Consider the following 15,919-nt stretch of genomic DNA (forward strand, 5'->3'; position numbering starts at 1 on the left):
TGACCTGGATTTCCATGTTACTAACATTTTAACAACCCAACAAACCAAATGACGATGTTGTAGGGCTGCAATGGTGTTGCCTTTGGAAGGTTGAACAAAGTATGATGATAATATTGATAATTTAGGTTAAATTCTGTATGTGCCCACCATGAAGACAAAGACTAGTAATCTTGAGTGTCATTGGCTTGTCTGCCGAGCATAATTGAAACCAAACTTGTCTCAAACGATGCTCGGTTGTTAGCTTTTGAAATGTTGTAATGATTCTTCAACACTCAAAGCCAGTTCCAACCAAGTGTTCAGACATACAAAAACTTGGATTCGTCTCTCTTTTCACCTTTTAGCAAGGTAAGTTTGCATAGTCCAACAAATTGGAATATGGCGCTCCCCATGTTTCCAGTGGTTTGACGAGGATAGGGAGATACTGATACAAGAATTTCAGGAGGGCAGACAATAGACAGAATGAGAGAACAGAGCAAAAGAGAGCAGAGACGGACAGAGAGAGAGAAAAAGAAGGGGAACACAGAACAAAGGAACGCGGGAAAAGGGAAGGAGAAGATAGATGACAGAATAGAGCAGTAAATGGCAGGGTAGAGCAGCCGAATCAAACAAATGGATTGCACAAATCTATTCATAGAATGTTGGCAATGGCAATTCCATCAGCTAGTAAGTCAGTCCCCATATCATTGGTTTTCCGATTACAAAATTATAGGCTACACGGTGACGACTTGTTGAATCTGCAGGCTTGTCACCGTTGACACAATCTTTAACCTTTCCTTCTCAAGTATATCTGGTGTTGTCGCATCATGTCAATAAGCTTCACGGCCACATTTCATGCATACAGCGGATTCCTGTTTACATCTTTGTATAGCAAATACCGAGAACGAGTTTTACCCAGGGCAGCATACCTAAAAGTGAGAGAATTGGCATTCTCATTAGAGTCTATATTTATGCAAATTTCATCAGATTCTTTAGAGAAAGGTCTCACCATTGTGGTAAAAATGGCGCCATCCAAATTGCATCACCCGTTTGGACTGGATACCTGATGAAAACAAGTACAATCATGTTACAAAGACGGGCATTAGAGAAGTTGTAAGCGATGCTGCTGGAAAGAACCATCTAAGGCTAATCTACCATGTTGAATACACAATATTTTAGCATTGGGCAACAGCTAATTCCAATTGCAATCATAGGACCTAGGTCCACAAAAATTCCAGCAAGAGTATCAGTTGCATTGGATCTTCCTAGGATATAACCATCAATGAATGCTTAATCCTACGAGAAGACCATAACATGGACATAGATATTAAACAATTGAGCAGATGACTTTAGACAGTAGCTGCACCTCAATGCTTCCATGCAAAATCTAAATCCTGAATGAAACTCTTACCAGGAGAGCTCAATTGGGGTGTTTTTGAATAGATGGCTTTCTGTTCTTAAGCTTTTGTTGAATGAAACTTGCTCTAATTTGTTTGATTGTATTAAAAACCATGTAATTCTAGCTGTTTCAGCTTTCTTTGGGCTGCACCCCCTGGGTGCTGTTAATAAAGTTTTCATTAAAAATAAGAAGAAAGAAACTCTTACCAGCTGTCACCCAAGCGATAGATCCCCTGCCCATCTAAAAGTAACAAGCCATGCTGATTATAATGAACCTCCTGCAAAAGCACAAGTCCAAATGTGTGATATAGTTTTTTCACCTGTATGATTTGTGTCTTACATCTTCAAAAGGAAAACATCCTCAAGAAGCTAACATGAGTACCAAAATTGTCGAAAGAACAACGAATCATAATAGAGAGAGCAAATACTTCATATAAAATGTTTGACATCCAACAATTTCAACTTTAGTTGCCTTTAAACATCAAATGCTTCCATAGTCAAAGTTCTGAATGAGATATTATTTACATTAGCACAAAATAGGAAAACTTACCTTAACATTTAGGAATTCTCCAGGTTGAAAATCCATGATCTGCCAGCATGGGGGGAACCATTAGTTCAAAACAAGTTATCCTCTCCAATTCTTTAGTTGAAAGAATATATGATCCCTTACTTAACAAATGATAACAAAAATTCAACGAGAAGGCAAATATATCAAGGTTTAATGCATGAAAATAGAGGTTAGCATGAAATAGGAGGTTATAGCAATCACATTAAAATGTGGATTAGCGCATATAGTCCCCAAATTCACTTTATGAAAGTTTCCTCAGATTCCTCCATCTAGGGCCTGCTGCGATTCGGCTTAGACACCAATTAAGAAATCATCAATGAACATAGGTTAGGACAAATTTCCATATACAATGTGATTTAGGAGTGCAGCTATATAGGTATCCTTTCAATCTTCATTCAATCCTTGATTGTTTATCAACCAAGGGGGATACAAGTTCAATTATTTGTGTGTAACTAATTTACTTTGGTAGCATATCAAAATTGCTAACAGTTCATAGCCTATGGGAGATTTCGGTTTGCAGCTTATCATAGAAACACTTATAACTTTTGTTTAAAGCATCTCATTCAGATTCAAAGGTCGAAATGTTATAGCATTAACCTTCATTTAGTGTTAAGCACATGCAGTCAATGTTAATGAGTTACTTAAATAGAAAATTGAACTTTGAAATAGAAAATGTGGCTCACATGGATGTTGAAATCATACGGCACTGATTGAGGAAGAAGTTTTCTTAGCTGAAATACCTGTTAACAACAACAAAAGGAAATAGTTTGGTTACAAAAAGAAGTATGGACACATACCTCATACACGTTCTCTAAATATAGTAGCGAAAACCGAGAAATCATCATAAGGAGCTGCCAGGAATATCCATTACTTTTAGGCTTTCAATAGAAAAATTCAAACGTATTGTCAGAAGAAATATATTAAAATGTAAAGATGATCCATAGGTCTTGACTTTCACACGCTGATTCACGAAGACCCAAAGATAAACAAAAACAAATCTCTTTCTCAATATCCCAGGACTTGAACTTGGAAAGTGAAACTAAGAGGGGAAAAATCACCTTTAGAAAAAAAGCATCTAAAAGAATAAAAGAAAGAGTATTAATAAACCAATTACCTCCCCTGGAGTCTCTAGAAGTGGCTGCTTGTCTGTTGAACCAACAATAAACTCAGAAATATGATTTCCCAGACCGGCATACCTAAGAGGAAAAAAATTCTTGTCACTCATAAGAGTATCTTGACATCAATACCTAAACAATAAGCAAATGATAGTTTGACTAAAAAGACACCAATAATCATAAGTCCTGCAGCACTTGGGGTCTTAAAGACATCTTCATGCTATGCCTTTAACAGCTAAACAGATTTTTCAGTTAATTTTACTACCTCAAGTACTCATAAAAATGAGTATACCAAGTTGTTAGAGCTAAGAAGGGAAAGGAAGTGGGGAACAAACCTTCGTTCAAATACAACAAGAGTAGCAGATGAATCACACTGGAGAGAATGTTCAAAATTTGGGGGCAGATAGGCATATGAATCAACCTAGAAAAAAAAGCATCAAATTTTTTGGAGCCCTTCACTGAAATCAAATAGTTCACCACTAAAATTGAGAGGGATAAATACCTACTAAATAATAAAATTAATAAAATGTGCTAGTGTATGACATATATTTGTCCATGTACGTATGATTATAAGAACTTGACATGCCTAGATAAAAAACTGAAATTACTGCTGTCATCAAAATAACAAAGTTTGCATAATAATTTTCCAAGAATTCCAGCGTTCACACCATGGTGTTGTATTTTTGCCTTAATGAGGTTAACATGGTGTAAATTCTGGCATTCTTGGAAGTATTACATGAATGAACACAAATGATTAAAAGCCTATAGAAGTACGTAGGGCAGTCAATGAATGCAAATAATAAGCTCTTACCGTCAACTTGTGGCTAATTCCGTAAGCATCAGTGAGTGTTACAGTACCCTCAATTGTGAATAAAAACCTAATAAATGAACATAATAAACATTATACAGGTGACAGACACAGAAAAACCTGATTATGACGGTCTTTGGATTACTTCCAATAACGCTGAAAAATGAAAAATCTGGAAATATATTTGGACCTCTCTATATCGTGAGGGGGCTCCCTTGATCTTGCATTCTCTGCACATAGTAGGCTTCTATTAGTTGCCTAGTAAACAGTGTCATTGAACATGCAAAAATTTAACATTTTGGTTTTGACAAGAACTCAGACACCAATGTCACACAGGAATTACAAGATCACTGATAGAGTAAAACAAATAACAAGCTCGATTTAGCTTCAAAAATAGTATTTAAGAGCATAAATATGACTGGAACCTTGCATCTTTGCCAGGTACATAACAAAATGTGCACCCATTGCAGGAGTGATTAAATATGCTCCCAATGTGTTTGTCCTGCAAACAAGGACAGATGATTATACCAGCAAACAAATTCAGCTCTAAGAAAGATAAAAAAATTGAGATGAAAAGTTGATGGTACCAGTCGGGCAAAGGGCTGAATACTTGACTTTCGGGTGTTATTAAAGCATGGTCTCTTTTGTAGACACTGCGTGTGAAACCGGGCAAATCTGCCAAGAGAAAACCATGGGGCGGTTCAAGGTATTTATACATTCTTTCTGGACCTAAGACAATTGGAATATTGAAGTACGCAGTTCTCAATTCCTAAGCATCATGTAATAGCCAATGAACCATACAAGATTGCCTTCTGTATGATTGCTGGTTATTAGGAGAGTCAGTTTTAATTTTTCCTTCTCCCATTAGGACTTAGGAGTATCCTTTTTGTATATGTATTAAGCAATCTTCGACTCTGTTTGTTTCGAGGAAAATCATGCTTTTGGAAAATATATAGTTTTTCAACATATGTTTTATGGGAATTATGAGTGTTCCAAAAACTCGATCTTCCTTGAAACAAACGGAGCACTAGTGTTACTAGGAATTCTAGTCCAGCTGTAAAAGCTCTACTCTTTTTAATTGTTTTCCTAACCTTGAAGATGCTGAGGCGATAGAGTGGGATTCGTGACCTTCCAGTACAGTGGTTTCTCACTTCTATCGCCATTGACAATGGAAGGCGCCGCGCAAAACCCTCCATCACTCCACCCAAATCCAATCAAACCTTGTAGAAACAAAGAAATCAATCATTCAATACCATATAACCAAAACCCAACTGCACAAAAATGTCAAATTTTTTTATCTGATGAGTTTTCTAGGCATCCAAACAGAAAGCAAGTTGAGGAGATAAAAAGGGAAGGCGACAGTACCTATTAGAGTGAACGAGAGACAGAGAAAATAATACCGCGAGAATGACAACGGGTTTTGCATTTTGTTTGTGTGAGTTTGTAGATCTTCGTTGGTCTCCTTTACTCCCAAAAGCATGTTAAATACTTTTTCTTCACAAATCCCATATTAGGAATTAGGATTTACGAGTAATGATTTTACTATTAAGTATTTAGGGTTCTGAGCTTTATGGGATATTGGGCTAGTTTGAGCTCAGTTCACTTGGGACCCTATTGGGATTAAGAGCTTATGGGCTTCACTTATGGGCCAGTCATATGCCACTACTTTCTTGGGCCCCTGTCTTTGTTTTCAGTACGAGGGTTGCTTTTAAGAGAGTTTAATACAAATAAAGAAGGGGCGGAAATACAAATAAAGAAAGTGAACAGCCGCGCAGAAGAAGCGAGGGTTTAATGGAATAGGGTTTATCATTCGATCTGCAAATTCAATAGGCCCGAGTGCTCTCTGCGATATACGTGTAGTATGGAGAGCAATTCGATGGCTTCTTTAGCATCTTCACTGTCAAACAGCTTTCAACAAGTACCGCCGGCGGCTATTCCGCCAATGTTGGATTGTATTTTGGCGACTACGGAGTCATCTCCATTGCGGCTTTTCGAATCGCTTCTCCATGAGTTGATTAATACTGTACTTCCTTTACCTCATCAAAACTAATTTGACGGAAGTTCGTTTTTTAGAAGAATTTATGTGTTCAGTTTGATTATTCGGGGTAACAACTATAGGATGTTAGTGAAAACGGATGAAGCATAATTATAAATCACTTGACTTTCAATTCTTTTGCCAAGTTCACGTACTGAGTTGGGCGTGGAAGTATATGCGTTGAAATACAATTATTTGATTGGCTAGTTCGGATTTTTCTTTGACAATATCATAAGCATAAACTTGAACCTTTTGTTTTTTAGAAAACAAAGAAGAGATTTCTTTTGCCTAGTTTGATTTGCTACATAAATTGCGTGACTTAATTGCAGTAATGATTTGGGTCTGCTTGATTCACTTAGGATTTTTTCAAGGACGAGAATGTTGACTCTGATCGGCGCAACCATCTTGTATCATTCGTGGATGCCCTTTGTCATCTTTTAAAGAAACTTGGTGATTCTGGTAAAATTCAGTGTAATTCTTTTTCCCCCTTCAATTTATGTGAAAGCATTGTGTCGTAGGAACAGGATTTGTTATTTATGGTGTCTTTATATGCTATGCATTTTGAATGACAATAGGGCTCCTGTTGGTTAATCTGGAATGAGCGTAACTCTAGAATTTTTCTCGATATGGAGTGTTCGATTGGGATTATCCTGGATAAGTGGCTTTCAGAGCTCAAGCTCTGGTTGATTAGAATTTGTTCTAATATTTTCGATTATTTCAAGCTTATTGCACCCTCTTGGTGCCGTTAATAAAATTTTCTGTTAAAAAAAAATGAAAGTAGAAAAAATTTCGTTTTCCATCTTTTTTTACTTGTTTATATATGCATATCTATGTGAGAAACTGTATGTTCAATCTCAGGAATGCACAGTTTACCACCAACTTTTTATAAGGTGTTGTTTTCCATTCTTTGATGCTTTTATTCGAAACTTACTGCTTGTTTGTTATATGATTGTAGACCATTAGAACCTTCACTAATGTTATACAGATTTGATACTTGATGGGAGCATCTTGCATCTGGTTGATGCAGAGAAAATCGTACGTCATGAGTCGGACATAAGATGTCTTAATGTACCCTACCAGAGAAATTTTAGGGCAAAGACAACAGCCAAATTGGTTAAATAGTGAATGGGACTCCTTGTGCTATCACTGCTATGCTATGCTCTGTGTGTGTGTGTCTGGATCTGTGTGGTGTGTGTGTGTGTGTTTTTCCTCTCTCTCTCTCTCTCAAATGTTCACATATTTTCTTGAGTTTAAAAACACTTTCAATGTGTTTACTAATTAAGCTTTCTCCAGGGACTAATCGTGGTGCTTTGCAGTCCTTTTTGTGGAGATGTTTTCTTCCACTAATGAAGATGGTTCATGCAGTTGATCGCGAAATTCTTAATCTGGTTAGGGCGCTGAAGTTGATAAGTCTTGGGATTTATTTTACCCTTAACTGTAAAATCGTTGCTTACTATCTACCTTGTTTCTTGTTTTGCTTTGTTTCTTAAAAAAATCTCAAGAGTATAGAATCTTTTTTAGATGTTGTTAACAAGACTGGTGCCTGGGAGGTTTTAAAAGCAACCATGGTACCCTTTCTTCTAAGATCTATTGGTATCTCTATGGGTATGGTTCAAAATGAAGAATTAAATGAATCGGGTTCAAGCTCTACATTCCAGGGTTCAAACAACTGGATAAATAAGGAGTACATGCTATCTCTGTCTGAATCTTTTCCGCTGCCTGTGTCATGCCATATTTTAGCCTCACTATTGGATGCTGTTGTCCAAAGTCTCCAACGATCCTCAAAGATAACAGAATTGATGTCAGCGAACCAATGCTCTTACTTAGAGAAATTTTCGTGTAGCTTACTTTTGGACCTCTGTAATATGGCAGAGCAGTTTCTTTCACAAAGTTTGGAACACCGTTCTTGTACAATTAGCCTTCTCCTCCCATGCATTTTGAGAGCTTTCAATTCTACCTATGCATATGGAATCTCAGTTGATGGCCAGACCTGTGTATTATCTAGGTAATATCTATAGCCTTAATTGCTTCATGGAGAAGAGTTTCATTGGAATTGCTCTTTTCTTACCTGATTTTTCATGCATTTTCTATCTTCATTCTTTATACTTCTGACAGCATCTTATTGCCATCCAGGAATTTCTTCATCATGAATATTTGGAAGCGCTGCAGATCACTGTTTTCTCTTGGACCTTTTGAGAGAAGAGATGCCTATACCACTCTCTCTCTGTGCTTGTCTTCTTATTCAGAAGGATGCAAAAGTGATGACATGAATGATAGAGTTGAAGAATTCGACATAAGAGCTGAAAATGAATTTTGGGATGAAATAAAAAGAGGCTTGGTACTTAAGCACAATTACTTAAGCATTTATTGCTAATTCATTTTATCTCACCACGATGCAGGGCAGTTTAGAATCACTCTGACTTCTGCTTTTGCCTTTGCATTATCTATGTGTGTTTTGCCTTGCCAGGTTGATGAAGAGAGCTTGGTTAGGAAGCAGTCATTATATATCTTGAAGAAAGTATTATGCATAAGCGGGGAAAGGCAGAGCAAGGTTGGACTGTCAGAAAGGAAAATGAAGGAGAAAAGATCCAATCCCGGTGGTATGACAAAGAGGGAAATTTGGGCTGATAAGGAGGCCAAGTCGTTGGGGGTAGGAAACTTTTGTGATTCAGTTGATTCCTATTTAAACAATCAGCAGCAATGGGAGGCGTTCATACTTTTGTTTGAAATGCTTGAAGAGTATGGCACTCATCTGGTGGAAGCTGCTTGGAATCATCAGGTTTTTCGGGTTTAACCCTTTCTATTTTGTTGGCAAGATACCCTAAAGGCACTATCCATTCTTTATGTTAGGAGAGTAAAATCGGAAATCTTATCATTAGGGCCATACCTATTTCCAAAATCTGAAGTTTGGTTGATCTGAAATGTGTGGTGATTATTGGATGCTAATGAGAAATAATTTTGATGAAACAAAGAGTCTCGGAAAGGAGACTTATTGGAAAAAGATAATTTTTGTTAACTTCTCTAAAATCGTTATGGCTGTGGTTTTAGATTGTACAACTTGTTCAAAAAAGGGGGCTATTGTTGATTTTTTTTTATGTGCAAGGTTTGGTTAAAGAGACTGGCTGATTTTCTAATCCAATGACTGGTTTTTCTGTTGTAATTGAATTCCTCTATTCGTAGTGTGGATGTCCTCTTGCTGGAAACTAAGCTTGGCAAAGTACAGGAATAGGGAGTGTTTGTAGCAGTTATTTTTTGTTGTCGGAAATCATTTTTTTGGTGGAATCTTTTGTATTGGAAAAACTGTTATACTTTTGAAAGGCTTGGTAAATGTGCACTATGTTGTGTATTTTTATGTTTTGCTATATATGACTTCATACGTTTACAGTACATACGCAAAATATTTAATACTTTCTTTCAGGTAACCTTGTTACTTCAGAGTTCCAATTCGCTTAATAACTTTGCAAGATGTAAGAGTGGGGGAGTGCATCAGAATCAGATGGAAACATTAACTGAGGTCATTGGTTGGTTAGTGATCTTGTGGGAACGAGGTTTTCGTCATGATAATCCTCAGGGTATTTGTGATCTGTTTTTATGCTCATACTTTTCGAATTAATTCCTGGGGAAGTCAGTGGATAGTAAACTATGCTATCTATTACTTCATGCAGTTTATTTGCCTTCCTGGTGTAGTTCTTTTTTCCCATATCCTTCTTTTCTTTTCCATAATGCAGTCAGGTGCTTGATTATGCAGTCATTCTTGGGCGTTGAATGGATAACATATGGAATGTGTGGGAAATTGGTACCTGAAAGTTTTGTTCTGGGTCCATTTGTAAAAGCTCTGGATGACCCTGTACATCATACTGGTTTTGGTATGTTCTGAACTTTTGCAGATCATGATGCTATATTTTTGCTTTCTCCTAGTTTTATTATAGTTGATTGGAGCTTAATACCTTGACTTTTTGCTATACATGAGTAACATCACACTGCTTAATACCTTGACCTTTTGCTATAAACTACACTGCTATAAGCATGCATAGTGCTTTCCATGGCCAACTTTGCACTAAATCTCTTCTATTCATGTTATGGTGGATGATTCACTGTTGTGATATCGCTGTGATGATATGCTGTCAATGATATGTTTGGCAAATTGTACTGGACCAGTATCTGGTGTCAATTTTAGCAATTTTAGCAGTTCCATCGTTGTTAAATTGAGAAGAATTGAAGTTGTGAGCTACGAACTTTGAGTCATTATAGATTAGCAGAGCAGCCAAAGAAAAACTCGATATGGAAGTAGTACTATTTTCTTGTCTAAGCAAAGGGAACCAACAAGAACAGGTGGTCCAATCCTGGAAAGTTTATGACGAAGTTACAAAATGATAAAAGGGTGAAATTTTTTTTTAAAATGCAACCTAAAATCTATAAGCTTAAAGTATTCCTGAAATCAAAGAATAAGTGGTAGACTGGCAGTATGTGATGATTTAATACCCTCTTAATGTGATGATTTGATGAACCAATTCTTGCTATTGCCAGTAATAAGTTGGATATATGTTTTCCTTGTGAGTGCCATTGTATTGGGCATGACTCTAGGGTGTGTGAGGTGAGAAAACTGTGATTCACTATTGTTTGTCATTTATAGGACTCTGTCTTTTTTAGGAGTCAAAGGAGTTTATACTTCAAGGACCATTGAGGGTGCAACTCATTTTCTGCGTAAATATGCAAGTTGCTTAAACACAAGGTATGATATATCGAGCCAGACAAATTTTATCTGGTAAAAAACATGTTTATATCTTGTTACGAGAGAAGCTCTTTCTTGAAAGCTTTCATCTTTCTTTTTTTTTATTTTTCACTTTCTTTCGATTCCTTTTACTGCACTAAATACAATCTAGTATATTCTAAAATACATGTACAATGACTCAATTACCCCCATATATTCTAACACCCCCCTTCAAGTTGGAGCATAGATATCAATCATGCCCAACTTGTTACAAATATCAGTTATTCGGCTCCCTGGTAGAGCTTTAGTAAATATGTCGGCTATTTTGATCTCCAGTTCTAACATGGTTAAGACGAACCATTCCTTGTTGGAGTTTCTCTCGAATAAAGTGACAATCAACTTCGATATGTTTCGTACGCTCATGAAACACTGAGTTAGAAGCAATATGAATAGCTGCTTGATTATCACACCACAATCGCATGGGAGTCGAGTCTTTCATACCAATTTCCTCAAGCAAGTGACGCACCCACATAAGTTCACAAATAGATTGAGCCATGGCTCTATATTCAGACTCAGCACTCGACCGTGCAATTACATTTTGTTTCTTACTTTTCCATGATATCAAATTCCCTCCAATAAAGACACAATAACCTGTAGTAGACCGCCTGTCTATAGGACATCCCGCCCAATCAGCATCAGAGAATCCTTCTACTCCAAGATTATCATGATCTTTATAAAGAAAACCACAACCTGTTCCTTCTACTCTACTGTGACCACGATTCCTATAAACAATACCTCGACCTGGAGCACCCTTAAGATACTTCAAGATATGAATAACTGCATCCCAGTGAGATGCTCGAGGAGATGACATAAACTGACTAACCACACTTACTGGGAAAGCAATATCTGGACGCGTCACTGTAAGGTAATTAAGTTTCCCAACTAATCGCCTATATTGTTCTGGATCAGCAAGTAGAACACCATCTTCAGCAGCCAGTTTCACATTAGGCACCATAGGTGCCTCACAAGGTTTAACATCAGTCAAACCTGTCTCACTAAGTATATCAAGGACATATTTCCTCTGAGATAGGAAGATACCTTGCTTGCTACGTGACACTTCAATGCCCAAGAAGTATCTGAGAGGTCCAAGATCCTTTGTTTGAAATTTAGTGTGAAGAAAGGACTTAAGAGCACTAATACCCATACTATCACTCCCAGTAATCACAATATCATCAACATAAACCACTAGAAGAATACAACCGAACTCAGATTGTCTGTAGAAGACAGAGTGATCAAGAGCACTTCGGCACATCCCAAACTCAATGACCACTTCACTGAATCTACCAAACCAAGCACGGGGAGACTGTTTCAACCCATATAATGATTTCCGAAGAAAACATACTTTCCCAGACTCCCCCTGAGCAACAAACCCAGGTGGTTGCTCCATGTAGACCTCTTCAAGCAAATCACCATGCAGAAATGCATTCTTAACATCTAACTGATGTAAAGGCCAGTGATAGATAGCAGCAAGAGAAATAAATAAGCGAATAGAAGCAATCTTGGCAACTGGAGAAAAAGTCTCCAAATAATCAACGCCATATGTCTGAGCATAGCCTTTTGCCACTAACCGAGCCTTCAAACGGGCCACAGAACCATCGGGATTCACTTTAATAGTGAAAACCCACTTACAACCAATAGCATGTTTGTCTTTGGGGAGAGAAACAAGATCCCATGTACCATTCTCCTTAAGAGCAAACATCTCATCCTCCATTGCTTGCCGCCACCCAGAATGATCAAGAGCCTCTGAAACAGACTTAGGAACAGGAGTAGAATCGAGAGAAGAAATAGTAGATTGGGAGACAAGAGATAGACTGTTATAAGAAACAAATGAAGAGATAGGATAAGTACAAGAACGTTTACCTTTACGAAGAGCAATAGGTAAATCAAGACTAGCATCAGGAGCAGGAGGATTCGGATCTGGAGATGAAGATGTAGGTGAAGGTTGAGTGTCAAGGTCGTCCGTAGGTGCCACTGGAGAATTCACTATTGATGGTGCCGCAGGACGATGCCAGCTATGTCGAGAATATGTCTGAGTAATAGGAGGACGAGAAGACTCAGGAAGAAAAGGTTCTCCAGATACACGGTAGACAAGAAAATCATCGTCGGGAGCAAAAAAGGATGCAGAAGCACCACTGACATAAGGGGTAGATTCAAAGAAGGTAACATCAGCTGAGATTAAATATCGACCTAGATCAGGAGAGAAACAACGATACCCTTTTTGATGACGAGAGTATCCCAAGAAAATACATTTCAGAGAACGCGGGTCAAGTTTAGTAACCTTAGGTCGGATATCCTGCACAAAACACACACAACCAAATATACGTGGGGGAAGACGAAAGAGAGGCTGAGAGGGAACCAGAGCAGAATAAGGTATATGACCATCTAGAATCGAAGAGGGCATACGATTGATTAAATAACATGCAGTATGGACAGCATCAGCCCAAAAAATCTTAGAAACTTTCATATGAAATAATAAGGCTCTGGCAACTTCCATCAAATGACGATTTTTTCTTTCAGCCACTCCATTTTGTTGTGGAGTGACAACACATGATGACTGATGAACAATACCATTCTGAACAAGATAAGAAGAAAGAGGGTCAGAGAAATACTCTTTGGCATTGTCACTACGTAGAATGCGAAGAGAACCATTATTTTGAGTTTTAATTTCAGCATGAAAGGCACAAAATATAGAATATAACTCAGAACGTTTTTTCATTAAATATAACCAAGTTACTCGGGAAAAGTCATCAACAAAAGTAACAAAATAACGAAATCCAGATTGAGACACAACTGGACAAGGACCCCAAATATCTGAATGAACTAGTTCAAAGGGGGACGCAGCCCGTTTATTGACTCGAGGAATGTAAGACGCCCTATGATGTTTAGCAAACTGACACGCCTCACACTCTAATGGAGACACTGAACCTAAAGACGGACAAAGACACTTTAAAACATTTAACGAAGGATGTCCAAACTGGCAATGCAATTGATAGACTGAGGTAGCACTAATGGAAGCAATTGGTCGTGGCACTGGTGAACAATCAGCAGCAAGAACGTATAGACCATTAGACACACGACCTCTACCAATAATCTTCTTCGTCACCAGATCCTGGAACACACAATGATCAGGAAAGAAATGAACAGAACAATGTAAAGTGTTATGAGAAGTATAAAAGGGTACTATGGTAATTACAGTAATAAGTGTAATTCTGTATATATATTGAAGTATGGTAAATAAGGAATAAGATAACACGAGAGAACTCTCTCCTTTCTGCTATTCCTTCTACAGCTGTACTCTGCTCTTCTTTCTGCAGCTGTGCTCTTCTTTCTGCAGCTATGCTCTGCTTCATATCACAACCCATACATCTGAATACGTCTGATCCAGTTTCATTGCTTTGTTACATGGTATCGGAGCTTTCCTGGTAGACATCTGCGCTGGTTGTCCACTTCATCAAAATCTGATCTGGTTGTTCATTTCCTCGATCTACGTTGATCCAACGGTCGGATCAGCAAACCTCATCTTACAAAGATCTTCGTCGGAGGTTAGTGAGTCCCGGCGGAAGGTCAGCGACCTCATCGCAGAGGCGCGCACTGTTCACGCGGCGCGCACTGTTCACGCGGCGCGCACTGTTCACGCATGATGGCTGGTAGACATGCCGTTGTCGGGATGTGAGTTCGAAAACTTGCTGGAAATCCACATCTTGGTCTTCTTCTTCCGCTGTGAATGGGGCTATTGGTGTGTGTTGGAATGGTTTGCCCAGCTCTGTGAAGTGGGTCTTTGTGTTGATCTGTATTTCAGTTTTGTTTGGTAGTGGAAGTGTAGCAACTGAGACTTTATTATGAGTGAGACAGAACACAAAATGGGATCTACTGAGGTGGTTGCGGCTTCTACCAAGTTGACTGACCAGAGACTGGTTGGTCCTAATTATCAACACTGGCGGAAAATTATCCAAGTTACCATTCGGGGAATGGATAAGGAAGACCATCTTACTGGTACAGCACCTGATTCTACTAATCATGCTACTGACTATAAGGTGTGGATGCGTGATGATGCACGGCTGTATGGCCAACTGTTGAATTCCATGGACCGGAAGGTCTCTGAATTGGTGACACACTGTGATACTGTGAAGGAAATATGGGAATATCTGGGAGTTTTGTATTCGGGAAAAAATGATATGAATCGACTCTATGATGTAGCATTATCTTTCTTTCGGCCTGAACAAAAGGACTCGAATCTTAGTGAGTATTTTGCTTCTTTCAAGAGCATTTATGAAGAGTTTAATACTTTGATGTCTTTAGATTTAGATCTGGAAAAGAGGAGACAACAACGAGAGAAGTTGGCTATCATTGCCTTCCTTAGTGGGATGAGGTCTGAGTATGATTCTGCACGTTCCCAGATTCTTGCTAGTGGCGAGACCTCCCTTACAGAAGCTTTTTCGCGGGCTAACCGTTCGGTTAGGCCTACCTCTTTCAACCCCGATCTCTCTGAGAGGTCTGGATTAGTTGGTCATGCTTCTTATGATGCTGGTGGTAGCCGTGGGGGTCGTGGTGGCCGTGGGGGTCGTGGTGGTCGTAGTGGTCGGGGTTTAGATGGTAAATTTACATGTTATCATTGTGGGGGAGTGGGTCACACTCGTGACAGGTGCTGGAAGTTGCATGGCAAACCACCACAGGTTCGCTCTGCAAATGTAGCTTCTGGAATGGATATGGGCATCCAAGATTTGAGTATTAATTCTGAGTCCCCAAGTGAGGGACGAGTGAGTTTGTCTGCGGCTGAATATTCTCATCTTATGAGTCAGATATCTACTTCTGCTCCCGCTACTACGTCTGCTACTACGAATGCTTCGGCATTCATGTCAGTTTCTCCTCATACGTGGGTGATTGATTCTGGCGCTTCCGATCACATGACTGGGAACACAGGTATCCTTACTTCATATTCCTCTACATCGTCGTATCCTGCGGTGCGTGTTGCTAATGGCATGTTTGTGGAAGTCAAAGGAGTTGGCAGTGCATCTCCTACATCTAGTTTGCAATTGGATTCTGTTTTGACTTTACCTTCATTCCCATTCAATTTACTATCTGTGGGTGCTCTTACGAAGGCACTTAAATGTTCAGTAACATTTTTCGATGATCATTGTGTTTTTCAGGACCGGTCTACGAAGCAGATGATTGGTAGAGGTTCTCTTACTTCCGGGGGATTGTACGTCTTGGATGTTAGACCTTCTTCCTTGTTCGTGTCAAGTCCTTC

General features: G+C 38.7%; 2 protein-coding genes across 2 annotated transcripts in view; one reads left to right on the forward strand and one right to left on the reverse strand.

The window, feature by feature from the left end:
* Positions 1–592: 592 nt before the first annotated feature.
* Positions 593–5,379, reverse strand: LOC120016816 ((S)-ureidoglycine aminohydrolase). Its single transcript, XM_038869740.1, has 13 exons — positions 5,231–5,379; positions 4,957–5,085; positions 4,453–4,540; positions 4,291–4,367; positions 4,056–4,095; positions 3,869–3,935; positions 3,393–3,478; positions 3,057–3,138; positions 2,626–2,682; positions 1,925–1,963; positions 1,582–1,652; positions 986–1,039; positions 593–905 (listed from the first exon to the last, which is right to left on the reverse strand). Exons 1-13 carry the CDS (start codon positions 5,343–5,345, stop codon positions 830–832), a joined length of 981 nt encoding a protein of 326 aa, XP_038725668.1. The 5' UTR covers positions 5,346–5,379; the 3' UTR covers positions 593–829.
* A 231-nt stretch (positions 5,380–5,610) lies between these two features.
* Positions 5,611–15,919, forward strand: part of LOC120017110 — a 35,755-nt gene continuing 25,446 nt past the window's right edge. Inside the window, 9 exon segments of the mRNA XM_038870184.1 lie at positions 5,611–5,888; positions 6,260–6,371; positions 7,194–7,288; positions 7,403–7,905; positions 8,034–8,238; positions 8,368–8,679; positions 9,319–9,472; positions 9,629–9,766; positions 10,551–10,632. Coding sequence (XP_038726112.1) covers positions 5,727–5,888; positions 6,260–6,371; positions 7,194–7,288; positions 7,403–7,905; positions 8,034–8,238; positions 8,368–8,679; positions 9,319–9,472; positions 9,629–9,766; positions 10,551–10,632 — 1,763 coding nt within the window. The 5' untranslated portion in view covers positions 5,611–5,726.

Source organism: Tripterygium wilfordii, chromosome 15 (genome assembly GCF_013401445.1).
Source record: "Tripterygium wilfordii isolate XIE 37 chromosome 15, ASM1340144v1, whole genome shotgun sequence".
NCBI lineage: Eukaryota > Viridiplantae > Streptophyta > Magnoliopsida > Celastrales > Celastraceae > Tripterygium > Tripterygium wilfordii.

Bases quoted from the DNA above. Each gene is read 5' to 3' on its own strand.
- LOC120016816 (XM_038869740.1), bottom strand. From the start codon at position 5,345: ATGCTTTTGGGAGTAAAGGAGACCAACGAAGATCTACAAACTCACACA. The intron at 4,368-4,452 runs GTACCATCAACT...CCTTGTTTGCAG, and splicing joins TTCAGCCCTTTGCCCGACTG to GACAAACACATTGGGAGCAT. The intron at 2,683-3,056 runs GTAATTGGTTTA...TGTTGTTAACAG, and splicing joins TTCTAGAGACTCCAGGGGAG to GTATTTCAGCTAAGAAAACT.